The sequence below is a fragment of the Xenopus laevis genome, chromosome 8L, assembly GCF_017654675.1.
Source record: "Xenopus laevis strain J_2021 chromosome 8L, Xenopus_laevis_v10.1, whole genome shotgun sequence".
Lineage (NCBI taxonomy): Eukaryota > Metazoa > Chordata > Amphibia > Anura > Pipidae > Xenopus > Xenopus laevis.
This window is the reverse complement of record NC_054385.1, coordinates 6,131,557-6,155,017: the sequence shown is the minus strand read 5'-3', so window position 1 is coordinate 6,155,017 and position 23,461 is coordinate 6,131,557. Positions and strand designations below refer to the sequence as shown.

At 42.5% G+C, this 23,461-nt stretch overlaps 1 protein-coding gene across 2 annotated transcripts in view; it reads left to right on the top strand.

The window, feature by feature from the left end:
• Positions 1–13,834: 13,834 nt before the first annotated feature.
• garnl3.L (GTPase activating Rap/RanGAP domain-like 3 L homeolog) overlaps positions 13,835–23,461 on the top strand; it is a 114,948-nt gene continuing 105,321 nt past the window's right edge. For both annotated transcript variants that reach the window (XM_041572367.1, XM_041572366.1), the window contains exon 1: positions 13,835–14,109. In XM_041572367.1, coding sequence (XP_041428301.1) covers positions 14,003–14,109 — 107 coding nt within the window. In that variant the 5' untranslated portion in view covers positions 13,835–14,002. The remainder of the gene's footprint in view (positions 14,110–23,461) is intronic.

The following is a 23,461-nucleotide window of genomic DNA, read 5'->3' as shown; positions in this document are numbered from 1 at the left end:
AGACTTTTCCCCAACTGTTCTCTATTAAAGAGGGAATAGTCTTATGGAATGCTGGGGGACCCTGCCTGGTAGAACTTGAATGGATGAGATGCAATGTCAGAAGAGGGTCACATGAGGGTAATCACTGGAAAACCGCAGAGTAGAGTCCTGCGCGGGTCCATTTTGTTGGAACCCGCACCCTAACCGTACCCGCAACCTGCAATCCGCAACCCGCATTCTTACCCGCTTGGATCCGCTACCCGACCCGCAAGTACCTTATCCGCAACCCAGACCCGCGACCCGCTGTCCATCAAGAATCAGGAAGTGCTGTCATTGTAAACCGGAAGTGACATCATTGGAAACAGACATGATCAGAAAAAAGGAGTACAAATCACTATTGAGAAGACCCCCGGCCCAACCCATGACCCGCAAACCCACAGAACCACCGACCCGCATTTATACCCGCACCCTGAACTTCTACCCACAACCCGCAGGGTACTGCAGGTTTTTGCGGGTAACACGCTGGTGCCCGCGGGTTCCTAACCCGATGCAAGGCTCTATCGAAGAGTAAATTGGTGCCAGTGGCTTGCCATAAGCTGTACATGCAGCATTATATAAAGTCACCAAGAGTACAGTATTGACTGGACTGTCTGAACAACATGCCCTTTCCTACCACAACCTTAGTGGGCTTTGGTGTGGCTGAAGAATTAACTGGTCTTTGATTGACCAGTTAAATGGTATTGACATTAATCTGGCACTGTTCGCCCAGAGAGTTAAAGAGACAGCAAATCAATGTACCATCCTAAGATTAAGATGATTAGTATATCTTCTGTAAGGAGGAAGTTTCTCATCCCAGTCACACACAAATAGAAATTCAGGTTTTGGACTGTTGGGTTGGGACCTTCTCAGCAATGACTCAAGTTCTGCTGAGGTTGGAGTATCCTAAACCCATATTGTGTAAATTTTTCCAGACTGCACATGCCAAGATTTGGCGGGACAGTGTAGACCATACTTCCCAAACATCTGGACAAGTGTAGCAGGGCATGTGGAGACCTAGCTAGGTGCCCTCTACTGAGCATCCCTAGATGCCATTGGGTCCTTTTCTTTATCATTTCACTTTTTCATTCTGCAATTAAAATCAGAAACGGGGGTTAAAACATGGTGTCAAAACCAGTGGCCAGTTCCTCCAGTGTGACCAATGTGGCCACAGTGGTTCAACAAGACAAGGCAGCGAGAAAGTCCAAGGTTCAACACAGCAAGAGCTCCAGTCCAACGTTCAGGCAATAAGTCATGACTGGAAGAGTTCAGGTTAGGTCTGGTAGGCGTGGGAGCCATGACAGGTCAAGAACATCATCGTTGAGCACCGGATTGGCATGGACTTTACAAATGAAAGGAATTCTAAATCATAGGAAAAGCCAGTTCCACTTATATGCCACTCTTCCTAAAATATTTCTATGTAAATTCTCATTTTCACACAGGTTTTAACTTCCAGTGGGATTTAAAGTAATGTTTTTATAGGGGCCCGACTTACTAGAAATAATACTTTCAGGGAGCAAGCATATTGAAGCCAAACCACTGTGGTTACTGTGAAGGTTGACCCAACCAAGAATCCAAGTGGCCCACACTCATCCACATGTGCAGTTGGCAGCCATTTTATTTTGCTTTTCAAGACAATCTTCAAAAACAACGTTCTCCTAAAGCATCTAGCCTCGTTAATTCCGCTTCTTGGTCAGACTGCTAACGAAACACAGATGCAAAACTCAAACTTCAAAGCAGACATTAAGCAAGAACGACTTATAAAAACCCCATCTGATAAATCCGAGCAGCTGGAAGGCAACATTGCGACAATTGACCTGGAACCCATTCTGATGAGAAGTTGGAAGTGAAATTCTTTGTTAATAGGTTTAACATATTGTTTTATTTCCTGCCCATGAACAGAACAGAATACTGTTCAAATTTTGTTGACATAACCTGGAGAAATGTAGTGTTTTAGGCGGTTATATAATATAATGCACACATATTGCTCCAGGTCTTCTAACCCATAGCCACCAATCACATGCTTACTTTCATAGAAGACTACCTGTTCTTCTATAATAATGACAATGAGAATCAAGTACAGGGTGTTGTTAACCTGCTTAGGGTTTAGGCAGACCTAGTTCCTCTGTGATGTAACTGGGCAGAACCTCATGGCACAAGAAGGATTTTGAGTCATGTGTGACTTTTGTCTTCTCAAGAGGTGGGTCAGGAAGTTCATGAGATGGTTTTGGGCCAGACTGGCAAGTAATCTAGTTTCTCTTTAATGGAACCATTTATATGGTCTACCTCTTAACTTCTACCTTACCGTTACACAACAAAGTATGGAATGCTATGCTTGGTGCATATGGAGCTGGAGGCAGCAAACTCGTATTCTTTCTAGGATGACCCCATGAATTACAGAGAACCCTCAGACCATAGTGGATCTGGACACAATCAAGGAGATCAATGACGTTTTGCAAATCCAACGGTTCGTTCAAGAAGAATAACAATGTCACATACAGGGGACATTAAGGTCCTCTCCTAGAAATATGCTGCAAGTGAAATAGTGTTTTCATTAGCGAGCCCTCGTGCCGCATCGTCAAGAACAATCTTGATTTGAGCTTCATTTTCTGACAATAAGACAGAAGTTGCAAGGCCGTTAATGTTTGAATGAAACGGCAATTAAAACACAGGAGAACGCTTGTCACCGCTGAAATCAAGCCTGACAAAAATTGCATTTTTGGAGACATGAGCCTTTCATTAAAAAGTCAGTAAATAACAGCGGTGGGTTGCTTTTCCAATTCATCGCCTGATTGACTCCAGAACACAAACGTTCTTTATCCAAATGGATGAATACTATGGGGTAAAGGAATAACAGGTATAAAGTTGGCTCCATGTCCAGTAACCCATAGCAACCCATCAGTATTTAATGGCTTGCTGGGCAAAATCTGCACCTGTTTAATAAAATCGACCCCCCTTTAGATAAAGGATCATTTCCCAAAACTTTGATGGTAATCTACTCTATCATAAAAAGTTCTGCTGGACTGATTTAGCTTTGTACTTTAATAACTTCTGCAACATATTTACTGCCAAGCAGGATTTGGTGCATTGTAAATTATTCAGCCCGTGGAGCAAGCAAAGTGAGTTTCAGTAAAGGCATTGTTGGCCGGTCTCCCCTCCAATGGAAAGGCCTCCTATCAGAAAGTAGTGCAGCTCAATACGCCGTGTTTTCTTTTTTAATGTGCCTCATCTATATTTTATTCAGAACACAAAATATGTAATCCTTCCTCAGACTGTTGAATGAGCTGCACATCAAATATTCATCTGAAAACCCCTTGTTCTGCTCAGCATTCTCCCGGGTGCACTTTGGATTGCCCCAATCAATGCTTAAAGTCGAACATTTAGGTAGCAATCCTGATTGGTCTCTTTTTGAAAAAAATCCCTTTAGATTAAAAGGAAACATCCGCTCAAAATATAAGAAGGCTATATTTGTGTTGTTTTAAGTATATAACCCAATATTTTCACTTGCTGCCCTTCAAATCAGAGAACATATCTAGGGTGGACTACTGACTGGATGAGATACTGTTACTAACAGCTCACTGATTGGATGATATGCTATTACTTAGTGCACTTTTCAAGCTGAGTTTGTTACCAATAACGTATTGTTGGAAGAGATGGAGTAATTAAAAACTCACCATTTAGAACAGTTGATGTTACTGATAGCCCACTGATTGGAAGAGAGGCTGTTACTGATATCCCACCTATCAGATGATTTGCTGTTAGCCCATTTATTGGGAGCAATGCTGCCACTGATTGGAAGAGAGGCTGTTACTGACAGACTACTGATTGGAAGAGGTGCTGTTATTTAATTACGTTAGACTAACATTATTTAGAAATATTACTTCTTGGATAGTTATTCCCTTCATACTACAACATACTATAGTATTTCATTTGAGCTTTGGTGTAGGTTTATGGTTTGAGTTAGAAATATGCAAATCTGCTGCCCTAGAGAGACATGTCCAGTAGATCTCCTTGCTTGTTTAATTAAAGTAATATAAAGCACTTATCTCCGTATAATATCCGCAAATATGTGAGTCAACAGCTCATAGGTGTCTGGACAAGACGGATAATGCACAGAGGTGTGATAAAATACACTACGACCTGGCACAGGTTATAAACACATCAAAGGTGTTCTTAAAGCCTGGTAAAATATTAGCCAAGAAGTCAAGGCAAGGAGGAATTTGGGTGGGATGATGTATCTGGTACCATCAATGTTTGCTATCTATAGGAAGCAATGCTGTTACTGATAGCTCGTTGTTGGAAGAGGTTCTTTTAGTTATAACATACGGACAGCAAGACATGCTGTTACTGGCAGCCCATGGACTGCAAGAAATGCTGTTACTGATAGCCCATTAACCAGAACAAATGCTGTTACTGATAGAGGTGTTTTTACTGATGTACCACTTTTTGTGTAAGTTGTTGTTACCACTAGCCCATCAATTTTAAAGAGAGGCGATGACTGATATCTCACTTTCCATACTGGCTAAACAAATGCTGTTACTGATAGCTTACTGACTAGAGGATGTTTTGGTACTAACAACAGAGGTGTAAATACTGATATCCCACTTTTTGAGTGAGTTGTTGTTGTAACCAATAGCCCAGTGACTGGAAGAGATGCCATTACTGATGGACCACTGACTGGGAGAGATGCTGTTACTGATAGGCCACTGACTGGGAGAGATGCTGTTACTGATAGGCCACTGATTGGCATAGATACTGTAACTGATAGCCCACTGCTTTAAAAGGAATTTCAGCCAAGTAATACACTGCAAGACCAGGGCTTAAGGCTTTGCTTTAGGAAAGAGAGGGGCTGCTTTTTTAGAAGGAAATACACATCTAAAAATAGCATCTTCATCATCTTTGCAATTTGCAAGGGAGGGGGGGTGCTTTAATATATTCAGCGTGGAGTGGAGAACACACTGTTTACTGAGCACCAAATGAAATGGCTAAAAGTCACACAATTCCCCCCCAAAGATAGCTTTTAACCACGTCCAGAGCAGCAATTTCCATAATTACCCGTCATCTGTAAAGTGCCTTTCAGACCCACAAATTCTGCAGCACTTGGCTGTAATGAGCTATTCTATTTTAGATACATTTTTGCATGATTATGTCCACCAGTGCAAATTAGAATTGGCGGCCTACAAAGCAACAAGATGCTCTCCACCGGAAGTGAATTATAGATTTAACTCCCAGGTCTCTAGTCACAATATTATTATTTAGCACAACTACAGAGTCATGCGTTCTACTAATATGTAAATCCGTGCATAGCAACACCAAGAGCTCTACAGCTTGAGGAACATCAACCCTTTACAGACCAGAGACTCTACAGCCAAATATATGGAGACACCTCCCTGACCAACTTCTTATACCCAACTGAAGGGGGTTAATCGAATGTTTCCTCTTCCTTTGCCCCTACTCTTCTGGGAAGGTTTCCATTAGACGTTGGAACATCGTTGGTGGGATTTGCTTCCATTTAGCCATAGGAGTATAAATGACCCTGTAAATCTAGTGTTTTTCCAGTATATTGCTACTTTCAGATGTCACCTGAGGGTTATATATGTTATGAATCACTGTTCAAAACATTGATGGAACCAGATGCATCATCCCACCCAAATTCCTCCTTGCCTTTGACTTCTTGGCTAATATTTTACCAGACTTTAAGAACGCCTTTGATGTTTTTATAACCTGTGCCAGGTTGTAGTGTATTTTATCTCACCTCTGTGCATTATCCGTCTTGTCCAGACACCTACGCACTGTTGACTCACATATTTGCGGAAATTAGAAGGAGATAAGTGCTTTATATTACTTTAGTTAAACAAACGAGGAGATTATCTACTGGACCTGTTTCTCTGGGGCAGCAGATTCACGTATTTCTACCGTAAACCTTACGCCAAAGCTCAAATGAAATGCTAATAGTATGTTGTAGTCAAATGGGGAATTTCATATCTCAAAGGACACACATGGCATTAAATCCATATAGAAGGCAAATTATACTATGAAAGCAAGATCATGGTTATTTTTCAGGAGAACTCTCCAGAGGCACCAAGTGGCAGAGAGGGTGGGAATTGGGCTGATGGCCATGAAATCGAGCTGGGAATAAATATCCAAGAATCAATATTTCTAAATTATGTTCGTCTAACGTAATACTTCAGACCACTTTCAATTAAAAATCACTGGTTCTAAAGCAATTTTTAGGTCACAGAACTGATTCTGCAATTTTTTTGGGGTCCCCAGTACAAAACACTGGTCTAGAAGGTGTGCTCCAGCTGAAACGTTAGATGGCCTATGTCAGTGGCTACCAAACTATGGGGTTAGCTCCACTTGGGGGAACTTAGATCAGTGGCAGGGGTAGCCAGTTAGGTGAGAGTTGTGAGAATGGTCATTTGCTGTCATAGATACACCTGAAATCCTAGCTTGAGGGCCTGGTAGGATGAGACTGGGGGTGAATATGTATTTGCTGCTCTAGATATTTATGTAACTATGACTTAATGGCTGAAAACACTTCTCTGTAACTATTTCATAAAGGGGGGCCTGAACAATGGCTTGAACTAAAAAAACTTGAACTAATGACCTAGTCAATGAGAAGAAGGACCCAGAACTTCTTGATGGCCATTGCTGGAATCATTCCATTCACTTTCAGTTGGTGACCAACTGGGACCAGTGACCAGTTGGATCATGAGTTGTTGGGTGCCATTATCCAGTCAGTGGTATAACGAGCTGTTGCCAACCCAATGGCTTGAACTAAAAAAACTTTGAGAACTTATGACCTAGTCAATGAGAAGGAGGACCCAGAACTTCTTGATGGCCATTGCTGGAATCATTCCATTCACTTTGTCATTGGTGATCTACTGGGACCAGTGACCAGTTGGATCATGAGTTGTTGGGTGCCATTATCCAGTCAGTGGTATAACGAGCTGTTGCCAACCACCCTCAAATATTCATCCGAGGTTCCAGGGCTGCACAGTAAGGACACCAGCTCCCCCCATAACTGTTAGCTTGAGTGTGACGTCAGAAAGTGGCTGGGGAGGGCGATTCCAGCTGATATTTGCACTTAAATTGATGGTTGGCCAGTTTGGTCAGCTCAACAACCATCTGTGTGGTACCAGCTTAAGGCTTTTTTGCACACCAGGCAATTTGACCACCACCAACAAAGGTGGGATCTCGGGAACAGGTGGGATGGGAAGTCCACATCAACTGGATGAGGCGAGAAAAGTGGTATCAATAAGTGGAATTAAGAACTGATGTCACGGTAACTGGATAGACAAGAGGTGAGACCAATGTGATGTCACAGTAAGAGGAGAGGCAAGAGTAGCGAGATCATGTCGATCTGTATATAGAAAGAATCATTACTATGAACATATAAATATGTTGGAAACAACAAGCCAGTGAGTGGCAGCTAACTCGTTTCCCATTTACATTCCATGTTTTCATATATTTCCTTGCTCTGCTCGCACTTGTCTTTGATACAAACATTTAGAGCGCAAGGACGAATGTTTAAACAATATTCCAAGCGAGCAGGGCAAACAAACAGACCCAGCACGAGAGTCCCTGATATTTATAGAGTGTGACCTGCCTATTGTGCCACAGGGGCGGACATCCTTCACCTGTTTCTTGTGAAAAAAAAGCAAATAGCTACTGAGAACATAGTGTGTGTTTGGCAAATACAGAACCAAGAATGAATATTCTCGCAAATCACATGAGTTAATTGCAAACAAGTCACTAACATATGGTGGGGTTTAAATAGAAGAAGGTGCCGCTCTCTCTCTCTCTCTCTCTCTCTCTCTCTCTCTCTCTATATATATTTATATGTACACATGGCTACATGTTTCTGTTCCTCAGGAGATGCCAATGCAATACAAGGAATGACAAGATGCACTTCCCCCGATGAAGAGAAATTGCTACAGATAAATGCTTAAAGGGCAACTCCACCTAAATAATAATCATGTTTTAAAATACTTAAGAAAAGCATCATTCTAAGCCAATTTCCATATGCATTTATTGTTTTATGCTACTGTTGAGGGAGGGCTGATCAGGTCCGGACTGGCAATCTGTGGGTTCTGGCAAATACCAGAGGGGCTGCAATAAGGTCCCATAGAAAGTCAGTATTTAGTGGGCTGGTGGGGGCTGATTGGGCCTCTGTGTACCTGAAATGCCAGGGCCTATTTTAATTCTCAGTCCGGACCTGGGGCTGATGACACCAGGGGTGGAGCTGTGATATTCAGGGGGCGGGGGGATGATGGTCAGGGGGTGGAGTCATGGGGTTGAGGGTGTGGCTATTACACCATGCAAATGCAAATGGATATTGTTAACAACCAGACAGGTTGTTGTGTCTCACCTGTGTTCAGTCATTCAAGGCAGTGCCATGTGTTTCCAGCAGGCCCACTAGGGCTGCCATATCTGGGGCAGCCTCCCCTCCACCACCCTGTAGCCCCCTTCCCCTCCAACAGTGTTTACCTTTTTTGTAGCAAGACACAGAAGCAGGTCTGGGCCCACTGAGTTTTTTCCTGGTGTTTTGCCAGCCCAGTCTGACCCTGGCCGAATCCCGCTGAAAAAGGCCGAATCCCGAACCGAAACCTGGATTTGGTGCATCCCTAAAATAAATATATCAGTACCACTTCAGGCCTTTTTTTTAAAAAAAAAAAAAAAAAAACAGGGGGCAAAGTGCAAAAATCTGGTGCAAAAAGCTGACCTTGCACTGCATTTAGAGGCTACAGCTGGCAGTCAGTAGTGACACTTAAACACCCCCTTGTGGCATTCAGATGTGCAGGCAGTTAGCCCCCAGAAGCCTATAGAAGGCATATATTATATATTATGAATAAACGGACAGTTATGAAGATAAGAATGCAGCTTTTCCGTTCCTACTCGTTAGCGAGTGGGACAAAGACATTGCCGTATCTGGGAGACGTTCCATTCCAATGCTATTGCTCATTAGAGTGAGTGAGTCTTCTTCTGATAAGCGCTGCCCAACATGACACGTTTCATTAGAGGCTCCGGTTGGACATTTTCTTGTAACAACGCTCCGGGCGGCATATGCAGATAATAAGGTTCCTCCGACAGAAGCAGAAAATCAATGTCAATATTTTAATCAACTATACATGTATAGAAATATATATATTTACCTTTAAAAGAGATTATATTTGCAGGGGCAATTCTGCTGGGAATTGGATCTGTCAGGCTTGGCCTCCAGACACATCTCAGAAGCCTCTATTATGTTATTTTATTTCCATTTAGGATACGGATATGTGTCTGAGAGACCATGGTGCTTGGGGCAAGGGGAGCCAGTAACAGCAATGTACAATGTGGGGGTAAAGGAAGTCAACAATTAGGAGCTGATTTATCAGTGATTAGCCATTTTTTTTAAAATCCAGATACGTGTCAGTGCTCAGCACTGCTGTTGAGCTGCCCTGAGCACTAACACCCCATTGAAAGTAACTTCTATGACTGCTCAATGAGTTCACGCGTTCATCGGCGTCGGTAAATGTGTTGATTTGTTAGCACTTTCTGTAAAGGAGATGTAAAAAAGCTTTTGTTGGAGGTTTTGCGATTTACATAAAATAATTGTTTTCCTGATATTAAAGGGTTTAACGCAGAAACAGTGCTGCTTGCTTGTCAACTGCCTACAGTAGGCAGAACATTAAGTGAGTGAGAAGAGGAAAGTCTTGCTTAGACTTGCTTGCTCTGCTTAGAACTGACCAGATAAACCTCAGAAAACTCTTCTCTCCCTCCCTAATTCCTTCCTTCCTTCTTCCCTCCCTCCCTCCCTCCCTTCCTTCTTTCCTTCATGCCTTCTTTCCTTTCCTCCTTCCATTCTTTCTTCCTTCTTTCCTTTCCTTCCTTCCTTCCTTCCTTCCTTCCTTCCTTCCTTCCTTCCTTTCCTCCTTTCCTCCTTCCTTCCTTCCCTCCCTTTACTGAGCAGACTTTTATTTATTACTTTAATGGGGGCAGGGGTAACAGAACCCCTCCATGGCACCTGCAGGAGATCATCTAGGAATTTAGTTAAGAAGTGTGGAAGGAAGAGCGTGGTTGTTAGTGAGGAGGGGGTATCTAGGTTGAGAGTTGTGAGAACGTGGATAAGGGTTGGAGCAGGTAAGTTGTCTGCTGTAGTCTCTGTGGACACCAAGTATCCATTCAACCCTGCCATTGGGGGCCTTGGTTTAAGGGCTGCCGCCCCTTTAAGATGCCCATCACATTTCTCCATTCGGTCAATGGCCTATATAAATAGTTAGGTTTGGGCATATAAACGCAGAAAGAATAACTTTTAAGAGAAGCTGCAATTAGAAGCAGGTCTGTCCCTTTCCCGGGTATGGATGTCAGGCTCCCGGATTGATTCCAGAGGTTCCTGGAAACCGAGAGGCTTTGATCCCCCCGATTGTTTCTCTTCGTTGCTTTACACCCATAATACCTCACTGGAAATGAGAATTTGATCCAATTTGCACGTTGGGAGGCAGCGAGCTCCAAACAACAAGGCTCAGGGTGAGAGGTGAATTGGGTTACACTCCTGGGCGTATGTCAGCTGCCAGCCAAGAAATATCAAATATATTTACTGTAATACAGTCGCACAGGATTCCAGGCACCACAGCCAATGTCTGCTCCTAAATCCCCTTTATTTTACCCCATTAACTGGTTTCATGCTGGAATTTGTGGTACGATCCCTATGTTTCCAATTTGTTTTTTATTTTAATTGGCTAAACCTTATTTTTCTCATTTTTATTACTTTTCCTGGTCTTAAAAAACTAGGTGACTCTGTCTTCCTTTATATGGCCACAGAACCCCTCAGTGACTTATAATATCCTTATCATTTACAGTAGGGGGTACATTATCCCTTATAATACATGAGTGATACTCATAGTTCCCTGTATAACTCAGCCTGCAGCCTTGTGTCTTTATATGGTCACAGAACAACCCCTCAGTGACTTCTAATATCCTTATCATTTACAGTAGGGGGTAAATTATCCCTTATAATACATGAGTGATACTCAGAGTTCCCTGTATAACTCAGCCTGCAGCCTTGTGCCTTTATATGGTCACAGAACAACCCCTCAGTGACTTCTAATATCCTTATCATTTACAGTAGGGGGTACATTATCCCTTATAATACATGAGTGATACTCAGAGTTCCCTGTATAACTCAGCCTGCAGCCTTGTTTCTTTATATGGTCACAGAACAACCCCTCAGTGACTTCTAATATCCTTATCATTTACAGTAGGGGGTACATTATCCCTTATAATACATGAGTGACACTCAGAGTTCCCTGTATAACTCAGCCTGCAGCCTTGTGCCTTTATATGGTCACAGAACAACCCCTCAGGGACTTCTAACATCCTTATCATTTACAGTAGGGGGTACATTATCCCTTATAATACATGAGTGATACTCATAGTTCCCTGTATAACTCAGCCTGCAGCCTTGTGCCTTTATATGGTCACAGAACAACCCCTCAGTGACTTCTAATATCCTTATCATTTACAGTAGGGGGTACATTATCCCTTATAATACATGAGTGATACTCAGAGTTCCCTGTAAAACTCAGCCTGTAGCCTTGTGCCTTTATATGGTCACAGAACAACCCCTCAGTGACTTCTAATATCCTTATCATTTACAGAAGGGGGTATATTATCCCTTATAATACATGAGTGATACTCAGAGTTCCCTGTAAAACTCAGCCTGCAGCCTTGTGCCTTTATATGGTCACAGAACAACCCCTCAGTGACTTCTAATATCCTTATCATTTACAGTAGGGGGTACATTATCCCTTATAATACATGAGTGATACTCAGAGTTCCCTGTATAACTCAGCCTGCAGCCTTGTGCCTTTATATGGTCACAGAACAACCCCTCAGTGACTTCTAATATCCTTATCATTTACACTAGGGGTAAACACTAAATGCATTACTTACTAAGTCAACTAAAAATGACAGGTACAACCTGTGCTATAGACAGAAGCTGCTGTACCAAACTCGTGCTCCTCTGACCAGTATCTCTTGGCATTAGAGAAGTCACGAGGCGGCTCCATCTTGCTTCCATCTGTGCTGCACTTGGCAAGATTCTACCTCGGTGACTCCAGGAGTCGATATCTCCAGTAATAGTGAAGCAGGAGGTGATTGCAACAGAACTGGCCTCCGTCACAAACCCAGTCACATACTTTATTTAAAGAAGAACAAAACTGTTCTCCATCCTTCCACTGTCGTGGGCTTCTTCCTACAAGTCTCTTGTGCTGAATCCTACCAGTGTCATGGGCTCCATCCAACCAGTGTCATGTGCTCCATCCAACCAAAGTCAAGGGCTCCATCCAACCAATGTCAAGGGCTCCATCCAACCAATGTCAAGGGCTCCATCCTACCAATGTCAAGGGCTCCATCCTACCAATGTCAAGGGCTCCATCCTACCAATGTCAAGGGCTCCATCCTACCAATGTCAAGGGCACCATACAACCAGTTTCATGTGCTCCATCCGACCAATGTCATGGGCTCCATCCTACAAATCTCCTGTGCTAACAATGCTCCTATATATTAAGCCCAGATATTGGGTCGATAATTGTCTTACAAGGAAACTTCGGGCGACTTTGGAAAACGAATCGCGCGTGTGCATTGCCGCAGGCGATTTTCATTTTAGCCAGCGGAGGGCAGGGGGAAGGCAGTTTGGGGAGATTGTCGCCCCCCGAAGAAGACGCGATTTCTTAATGGGGCGACTAATATCCCTGAATCTGCTCGTGTGGACTGACCCTTAAAGCCACAAAAGTGATATCATCTTTGGCTCAGCAACAGTTTAATCTGTTCCTTTCTTCCTCCCCAATAATCCTTGTTTAAAGATTTAAGGAGCCCAGGTGGTTTATAGTAAGGAGATAAGCTTTTTCTCATAGATCCACCTATCCCCTGCGACTGGTATTTCCTAGGGATTAAAACTGAGTATAGCTCTGAAACTCCATCCCTGAGTGTCTGTTTTATCAGTGGTTGACAACTTATTTCCCAGCAGCCCCTGTTGACTGCGAATCTGTGAGTTCTGGCGAATGCTGTAAATGCCAGAGACAGTCCCTGTTTATTGGGCTGGTGGGGGCTGTTTGGGCCTCTGTGTATTGTGACCAACTGCAAGTGTGGCCTCAAACATGTGTTATAACACATTTCTTCCACACTAGAAACAGCCCCCAGTCTGCCCAAATTGCAAAGCAATTTAGCTTTGCACATCCACAGTACAGACATATGACTGTAAGCTCTTGGGACAGAAAGAACAGCCCCGAATAGAACATGTACTGACATTCACACGCTGCATATCATCTTATGGCCTTGTTTCTTAACCTTGGATCCACAGGCATTGCTCGAGCATGCTGGGAATTGTAGTCCAGCAATATCTGGGGTCCCAAGGTGCAGAAACAAGGGGGCTGCTAATTCTTGTAAACACCTATAATTAAAGGGCACTTCACAATCTTTTTGGGCACCGACGCAATTCTGGGGGTGGGGATAAAGGGGATCCTGGATGCCCATCTTACTATGCCAAATTGGAGACATCAGATAGGGGTTTTTTTTACTAAAGATTCTGCTTGATGGACCTGTGTCTTTTTTCAACCTCATCTACTATGTAAACCTACAAAACGTGACCCTGTTTAAAGGGGAAGTATAATGTTCATGTAGGCAGAAAGAAGGGCTTAGGAATGGAAGGGTTAATTCTATTAACCCCATGAGAGGCAGCAGCCCAGGCTGAGGTGCAGAGCAGCCCCTCTGGTGGTGCAGGAGGGAGAGCCAGTGACTAGGAGGCAGCTCGGATCCAGAAGCAGCAGCACCTCCCTCTCCAGTACAAGTGATCCACGCTGCTCAGGGATCTCACATCAGAGGATGTTATTGCCAGCCTGTTCTTGTAGCTAAACAGCAACTCCCAGAACCAGGACCTACCCCCCCTTACCCATCTTCTCCAAGAGGGTCTCCTCGCACCAAGGGGGCTTCCCCTTCATTCATCATGGACTGCCAAGTGAATTCCTACATTGGCAAAGACAAATCCAGCAGCAGTATCATGCGGAAGAGGGCAGCTCTACTCCGGAAAGGCTGCAGCTTTGAGATCCAGAGGTAAGTTACTGCACGGTACCCTGGGTGCCCCTAATATTGAGATTAACCTGTGCAACTGGAAATGGGGGTTTAACCCATGCCACCCTTGCTTCTATAATAAACTAATCAGAAAATCCCTTTAGCTGTAGGTGCCCTATGGGTATAATTAAGAAGGCTTGTGCCAAATCCCGGTGTATGCCATCCGTAAGCAACTCCTTTCCAATGTAGTTCATGCCCTGGGCTAAAATGGGCAATCTGGTCAGTTTACAATGAAGAACAAGGGGTTAACCCTATATCAAAGCCATTTCTCACCGGTCCTCTTGGCATTTAGTTTGAAAGCCATGCTGCAGTAGTTTTTGCATGGCTGTTCACCAGGAAAAATGTTAATTAGACATCCACTAACCCCCATGTCATTCGGGTGATAACGATCCATTTCTGAGACCTTATCATGGAGTTTAAATACAATCCAGGATCGTTATCACCCTAATGACATGGGGTTAGTTGATGGCTATGCAACTCCCAGCAGCTGCAGGGACATATACACATTATTATATGTTCTTCGCCCCAAAGAGCATATAATCCAGGATAACGTCCCACACTAGCTGGGGGTAGACTCAATCCCTCTCCTGAATCGCTTCCAATATACTGCAGCATTCTACAGCTGGGAAGCACTCACTCCTCTCTCGGATACAGTCAGGTCGTGCAGTGAAAGGGTTACTCGCCCTTGCCAGGGCCCCGGGTAAATCATTTATAAGGGAAGGGAGCCAGGAGGCTGTGACAGCTCATGAAAGAGGTTTATATTGGAAGCAGAGGGATCATTGTTGGGAGGATAAGAAATAAAACACCCACAAAGGCTGAAAGTTTCCCTAATCAGCCTGACATGTACTCAGTCCGGCATCATGAATTGTATTGATACAATTGCACTTTAATCCCCATAATAAAAAGCAGTAAAGACCTGAGCTGGATTCTTATTAACAGCTGGAGGTGGTACAAATGTGCCAAGTTGCTGCATTGTGCATGGCACTACAAAATCCGACATGGAGGTGCAGCTCCAATGTCACGGGAGCTTGCAGTTCATTGCTGGGTATGGGAGTGCTCTTTAACACAATCAAGACACAGATGGGGAATCCCTTTTAAATATTAATATCAATGTGTCCATCTAATAATCCCGCCTGGTTCCGGTGGGACACTGGGCTGAGTAGAGAGCATCTATTGGTTGGTAATTAATGTAATTTTTTTTTCTTTTCCTGGGGCTGAGGTAGGTCGGCACCAGCTCAGGGCACCCATGCCTGATGAATAATGTATAGGTGCCATACACCCTTCAGAGGACAATTGATTAAAGAAAGAGCTTGGAGCTATCAAAAGGTTTCCCACTAGTGTCTCCAACACTCAAAGGCAAAGCTTGGGGAGCAATGAGCTTTGATACCTAAGACAAGGGTTGTAAGATGTTCTTTAACCCCATATGGATGAGCTATTGCTGTAGGTAATGCAAAAGTGAAAATGCCCCCTCTCCTTTCTCCAAACACTTAACGCTTAACCCTAGTTCCAACCCAGGCAGCAATAAACCATGAGATATAGACTGGATATAAAGGGGCAGAGTGCAGAGCTGTGGGCACTTGTGAGCTGTAAATTGGATAGGTACATAACTTGCTCATTTGCACAAGCTAGGGGGCATCCAAGACACCCAACAGTGCTGCCCACGTTTGGCACCACTATCTTCCCCCGAATGTACTGGTCTTTGCCCTCCGCTGGGGCACTGATGGTCTGTCGGATAATCGCGAGGCATATTTCCCCTTTATAGTTCTTGACGGAGAGCAGATGGACCTGTTTTGTAAGCTCTGGAAGCCTGAGTTAGGATTGCGTAATTAGGAGACGTGTTTATTCCCAGTACAATAAACAGTAAGGATTGGATGCAGTTGGTTGGTTGGAGTGCCTGGTTATTTAAGGTACTTTGAAATTTATAAGATTCTCTAATGTAAATCAGTGTTTTATGACTGACTTCTCTTTATTGGTTTCCTGCTTCAAACAACTCATGTTGTGAGTCACAGACTGACAGCAGGAGCCATTGGTTGTACTAAGTGGCAATGGTTAGACTGTAGTTTCCCATATGGATCAGTACTACATCATTTCCAATCAGCATGCAGTAGGATCAAATCCCACCTGTTGCTTTATACCCAAATAGATAAAGTTGCCCCAAGGGCCACCTTATTCTCAATGTCTGATCATTCTCTGTACATGAACATTCTTCTGCCGAAAAGGTTCTACAGAACGGAAAATACACATCATGTACCTGGAGTGTGAATAACCTTGGGGCGGGGCGGACTGGAGAAATGTGATGATTAGATTGTTTGCTCTGCGGTTGCATACTTTTAAATTTTATCCTTGTTTACTATGAACAGCAAATACTATCATTTAACTGCCCATGGTACATGGAAAGCTGAGGTAGGTCTCATATCTATTGAAATGGGAAAATATTTCCTGCTTATTGTGTGCCCAGAACATTCCTTCTCTGTATATTTGTATTTATACATATGGGAGGAGGTGCCATATTGATTCCCTTAGACAGTACAGTATGAGGGTATAGCTTATTGTGTGCCCAGAACATTCCTTCTCTGTATATTTGTATTTATACATATGGGAGGAGGGAGGTGCCATATTGATTCCCTTAGACTGTACAGTATGAGGGTATAGCTTATTGTGTGCCCAGAACATTCCTTCTCTGTATATTTGTATTTATACATATGGGAGGAGGTGCCATATTGATTCCCTTAGACAGTACAGTATGAGGGTATAGCTTATTGTGTGCCCAGAACATTCCTTCTCTGTATATTTGTATTTATACATATGGGAGGAGGGAGGTGCCATATTGATTCCCTTAGACAGTACAGTATGAGGGTATAGCTTATTGTGTGCCCAGAACATTCCTTCTCTGTATATTTGTATTTATACATATGGGAGGAGGAGGTGCCATATTGATTCCCTTAGACAGTACAGTATGAGGGTATAGCTTATTGTGTGCCCAGAACATTCCTTCTCTGTACATCTGAATATGAGTGACAGAATAACACTGCTTGATGGTTTGACCATTGTCTATTGTTGGTTTGTGTCTCGGTATCCTCACTGTATGACATAACTGTATCGGGAATAAACAGGACCAATTAACTTTAATCTGTTGCAGAGATGGAAGCGGTGGCTTGGGAAGTGCAGCCAATCAGCAGGCAGATATGAGCAGTGGGACTCAGGATGAATGTTGATATTCTGTTTATTTCAGAGACCCTTTTATTGCCTGTGAGTATGGGGAGAGGGATATATTTGCACCCAATGCCCTCACTTTATGATTGGCATCATAACCTGGCAATTAGTTGAGAATTGTTTTTTTTTTCCAGAAATTGTCATTTTCTCCCTGCTCCCTCCCCCAAGTGTACATTTATCTCTATATATGTGTGTGTTTGTTGAAGTCCCACAATGCTTGTGTTTATGCTTGTAACTATAACGGGGCACTGTATATCCATCCATCCATCCTTCTATCAGCTATCTATAATCTATCCATCTATGTATCTATCCATCCATCTAGCCATCATATATATCTCCCCATGGATCTCTCTCTATCATCTATCCATCCTTCCATCCATCAATCTATCCCTACTGATCTACCTTGATCTACTATATATGCATGTTCTTCATCCGATCTGGTATCTATAATAGGTTGATGTACTTATCACTCATCAGTGTAAGTAGCGTGTTTATCTTTGGGACGGGAACAAAGCCAACCGATTATCTATTGCTGAACATCTCACTTGTAAAATCCATCAATCGCCCTGATGGTGACCTTGATGAATATCCTTGTTGTGTGCATAAAATGCTATCACTTGTCAGGTATCTACATATGTTTGGAGACCTTCAGAAAAGGAACCGTTTTTTGTTGATGGTCCTGTTCTTTATTCTAAAATGCCATTGATTACCCTAGTTTGTCCTCTTTCATATGGGGGCATAGGCTTCCTACTGTTAAGATTTGTGGATTAGTATTCTTATGGTGTTATTAAAGTCCAAGTTGATATCAAACCATGGTTGCTCACATTGTAAACAAGAAACCCCACTAAGAAGTAGATTGTTGCTTGTACATAAGCTTCTTAACTTGTCTTTTTTTATTCTTGGTATTTGTACTTAAGTTTGTTCATTTGTATCATTATGGTGTCTTAAGAGGGTAAGTACAACCTACTTAACTTACACCCTAAAGTTTACTCCAAACTATGGTTGTTCATTTTGATGTGAACAAGACCCAGTACCAGTATTTACATTTATTGGAAGGGATGAGAGTCTTATTGTTTGGACATGTGTCCTAAATAGTTTTTTTTTAATATTCTTGGGTTTCCTACCTTAAAATCTCTTCATTGGTATTGTTATAGTGTCTTAAGAAGGTAAGTAAAGCATTCACTAGAGCAGACATCGAACTATGGTTGCTCAACTTGATGTAACCAAAACACAATATTATGAATATTTATGCTGAAGGAGTTAGGAGTAGGTACGTAAAACTCACACTAGATTAGACACTAAATTATAGTTGCTTACTTTGATGTCAACGAGACATCCCTCCCCCCAATATCTATGTTGGAGGAGATGAAACTTTCATTGCTTGGACATAAGGGACCAGTGTAGTTTTTGTATCACTATAGTGTCTTAAGAAGGTAGGTAAAGGTCAGATTAAAGTAGACGCTTGAAATATGGTTACCCACTTTCATGTCAACAAGACATCCCCTCCCAATATTTATGTTGGTGGAGATGAAACTCTCATTGCTTTGGTCCTACAAAGTAATTTTTAATCCACTTGGTTTTTGTTCTTTTAAGGTTCAACCATTTGTATCATTGTAGTATCTAAAGAAGCTAGATAGAGCATGGAGTAGCCACCGCTTTATTTGCAACTACTCAGGTGCTTTACTTTTGAGGGTGCGTCCCATATCAATCCCTAGTATGGTATTTGACATACCTTCTTTGTGGAGATCTTGCCTTTTTTGTCAGCTCTGCAAGGTTGTGACCATTCTAGATGTGCTTATTTTGGGGTCTCTTTGAGTCCAGGAATTATCACTTTCATTCTAGACTTTATCCTTAATCTTAAGGGTTTGTTTAATATTCATTTTTGACTCTACCGAGTTCCTCAGATGTTACCATTCATGTTGGACATTGCACTCTTTGGTCTCCAGAGTTCATTAAAGAGCAGTTTGTGGTCTCCTAACAAAACCTCTGTTTAGTGTGTGTCCTCCAGGTTCCTAAAAGTCTCAAAGTGCTACACTATTCTTGAAGAGCCTCATTTTTGTTAGTGGTTTCTGGAGTGGACCCGTGACCATTATCTTAATATTTATATCCACTTGACATGTTCTCGCGATTACAAGGTGATCTTATAATTGTAAGACATACATTAATCACCCATGGAAGATTAGCTGATGCTTAACTAAAACAGGCTAGTGGAGTAATGTGATAGTAATTATCTCTAAAGATTGCTGAAGGAAATTACATTAACTGTAGTGGTTGTTCCAAAATTGCATCTAATGAATTTTCCCATTAACAAATGCCAACATTGATCTCTCTGGACCAAACCCACATCCCAGGTGGTATTGGAATAACCATAAAAACTCAATCAGTTAAAGTGTGTGTGTAGAATCAATATTTTCAGTAGAACATTGTACTTGTAAGTCCTATATATTGGCTGAGTACTTTATGGATGGAATGTAGAGGTGACATGTAGCAGCTGTAGAACAAAGGGTACATGAAGGTGACATTAATCATGAAGCACGATTTGATATGTAATGCCAATTATCAAAAAATATTAGCATGCAGACCCCAAAACAACTTTTGACTAAGCAAAAAATTGTGATCAAGGACACCTTATGGGGAACAGTCTAAACCACCCACCAAGGTGGTCTCTAGTGGGTGAAGTTGGAAAACCAGGGTGGTTTCTGGACGTTAGTAGTAATAGATGGTGTAGAACATGCCAGTTTTGGAAAAGGAAATATTGGAGGCGGGTGCTACAGATTGCTAGCAGAGCTCTCTATGACTGGGTGTGGCGAGGGCCACCACCATCACTGGGCACTATACTATTAGGTTAGTAGGGCCCCAATTATTAGGCCATTGGTCACCTGGGCCTCTGGTTGGAAGGCCAAATGGATGGAAGTCAAACCTGTCAACCCAGCTGGATATTTTGGCAGTTGGGATGTAATGAGTCATGGTTGGGGAATGTTGTGGACGTAGCCAAAATATCACCTGGATTTCAGTTCCTGAAATTATTATTATTAACATGTATTTAGAAAGAGCCAACACAGTCCATATTCTTTTGTGTGGGTTTGAATAATTGGGACTGATCCTTATCACAGTAAGAGATGATGGAGACAGTAAGGCAAGATGGAGACAGTAGAACAAGATGAATACAGTAGGGCATGATGGAGACAGTAGGAGAGGATGGAGACAGTAGAACAAGATGGACACAGTAAGAGAGGATGTATAAAGTAGAACAAGATGGAGACAGTAGGGCAAAATGGGGACAGTAGGGCAAGATGGGGACAGTAGGACAAGATGGAGAAAGTAGGGCAAGATGGGGACAGTAGAACAAGATGGGGACAGTAGGGCAAGATGGGGACAGTAGGGCAAGATGAGGACAGTAGAACAAGATGGAGACAGTAGGGCAAGATGGAGACAGTAGGGCAAGATGGGGACAGTAGGGCAAGATAGAGACAGTAGGGCAAGATGAGGACAGTAGAACAAGATGGAGACAGTAGGGCAAGATGGGGACAGTAGGGCAAGATGGAGACAGGAGAACAAGATCAAGACAGCATGACAAGATGGGGACAGTAGGGCAAGATGGAGACAGTAGAACAAGATCAAGACAGTATGACAAGATGGGGACAGTAGGGCAAGATGCTGTTGACAGCAAGATGACAACAGGCACATTTAACATCAGTATTATCCAACCTGCAACCATTAGTCAGTTTTGTCCCAGGCTACACCAGAAGTAAAGATGCCCCCTTCGCCCATGTATATACTTATGTCTTTATACTTGGCTTGGTTCTTGGCTGTGGCCCTCTGTAGGTGTCTGAGTGGCATTTTATAGGGGATGAAAGGGTTTGGGGAATAAGTAGGTTCCTTTGTGCTGAAAATGATTAAGGAAAGGAAGGTGCTGCTGCTGAATCTGACAGAGGAGCTTACATCTCTTGATGCATGTCATACTTCAAAAGCGCCCGTGTTTTATTTCATTGTTTTATTGGGTACAGCCAGTGCTTCCAACTGCCTCCCGCTGCTGCTCGCCTTTGAACAATGGGCTCCTTCTGACAAGCTCATTTATTTCTTTCCCTCTAACACCGGCTCTTGTACCTGCTCCCTGCACTATTATGGTCTGTCACAATGGGACCAGCCAATTAGGCCAGATGTTAATATCAAGGTTTCACTGAAGCCACTAGGCCAAAGCACAGAATAATGTCAATTAGGATGAATGAAACCTGACAACACAATGACACCTATTCTAGTTACTGCTCTAGATAAGTTGAACCCTTATACTTAGTGTCTAAGCAATATGGCAGCTCCCTCCTCCCATATGTACAGAGAAGGAATATTCTGGGCACACAATAAGCTATACCCTCATACTGTACTGTCTAAGGGAATCAATATGTCACCTCCCTCCTCCTATATGTATAAATACAAATATACAGAGAAGGAATGTTCTGGGCACACAATAAGCTATACCCTCATACTGTACTGTCTAAGGGAATCAATATGGCACCTCCTCCCATATGTATAAATACAAATATACAGAGAAGGAATGTTCTGGGCACACAATAAGCTATATCCTCATACTGTACTGTCTAAGGGAATCAATATGTCACCTCCCTCCTCCTATATGTATAAATACAAATATACAGAGAAGGAATGTTCTGGGCACACAATAAGCTATACCCTCATACTGTACTGTCTAAGGGAATCAATATGGCACCTCCTCCCATATGTATAAATACAAATATACAGAGAAGGAATGTTCTGGGCACACAATAAGCTATATCCTCATACTGTACTGTCTAAGGGAATCAATATGTCACCTCCCTCCTCCCATATGTGTAAATACAAATATACAGAGAAGGAATGTTCTGGGCACACAATAAGCTATACCCTCATACTGTACTGTCTAAGGGAATCAATATGGCACCTCCCTCCTCCCATATGTATAAATACAAATATATAGAGAAGGAATGTTCTGGGCACACAATAAGCTATACCCTCATACTGCACTGTCTAAGGGAATCAATATGGCATATGTTTTAGTTACTGGGTAAGGCTAGTGCAAACAAAATGTTAATTTTCCCTTTAAACCCTCAGTACGTCCATGGCTCTTACCCACTACCCATCCCAGATTGTTACTTTAATACAAACATTTCTGGCCCCAGGCCCAGCTTGCCCTAAGCATAACATTTGTAAAGTATAAAGGCTTATTTGGAGCTGCTTAACACATGTTTTTGTGGTTTTATTTTTAGAGTAGCCCTGCACATAAATAACATAAAGACTGTGTAGCCGCTTCCAACTGCATGCTAAGTAGAAAAGCATGTTGGTAACAAACCTAGAGAGAAAACAGAAATGAAACAGAGGCATGAAAACTTAACTGTTAAAGGGGATATAAAATGCATTCAATGCTGCCTACTGAGAACTCCTTGTTACCTGGTTGCTAGAGTCCCACTTACCCTAGCAACCAGATATTGGTTTAAATGAGAGGTTTGACATAAAACATGAAAAGTACCGTCCAACTTTTCAAGGTTATTACATAAATGAGAGGTTTAAACAGAAGCAGACCAGATAGCATGAGAAAAATAACTATAACAAAGGCCAACTGCAAATTGTCTCACAATATCAATGTCGACACTAAATTAAAATTGCACTTCAACCTTAATTTCCCCTTTAAAGTAAACTTGCAGTGAACGTTTATACTGTAAGTGGTTTCTCTCATACGACTGAGGGTTGGCCAGTGATCTGCTGCCCAACTGGAGGGGGGGGATATTGAAGTGTTTGGATATATTAAAAATAGTTTCCATTGTGCCATTGGCAGGCGGGTTTGCTGACACCGTATTGTCTGTAAGAGACTTGGCTCGCCGACATTTTGGAATAAATCCTGCACAGAATCTTATAGAATTTTTTCCACTAAGAAGGAACAACCTGATTGATTTCACACACACACAGAAGCCGAGGTGCTTTTGCCGTATTTCACTGACCCGGCGCTGGCTTATCCTATGGTTTAAGGGGCTGTGTGCTTAACAATGCTCCCCAGTTCTCTGGGGGGAAATAACATTACACACCGCTCATGATTGCCCTTTAATTTCCCAGTTAATGGAAACTGTACCCTTGT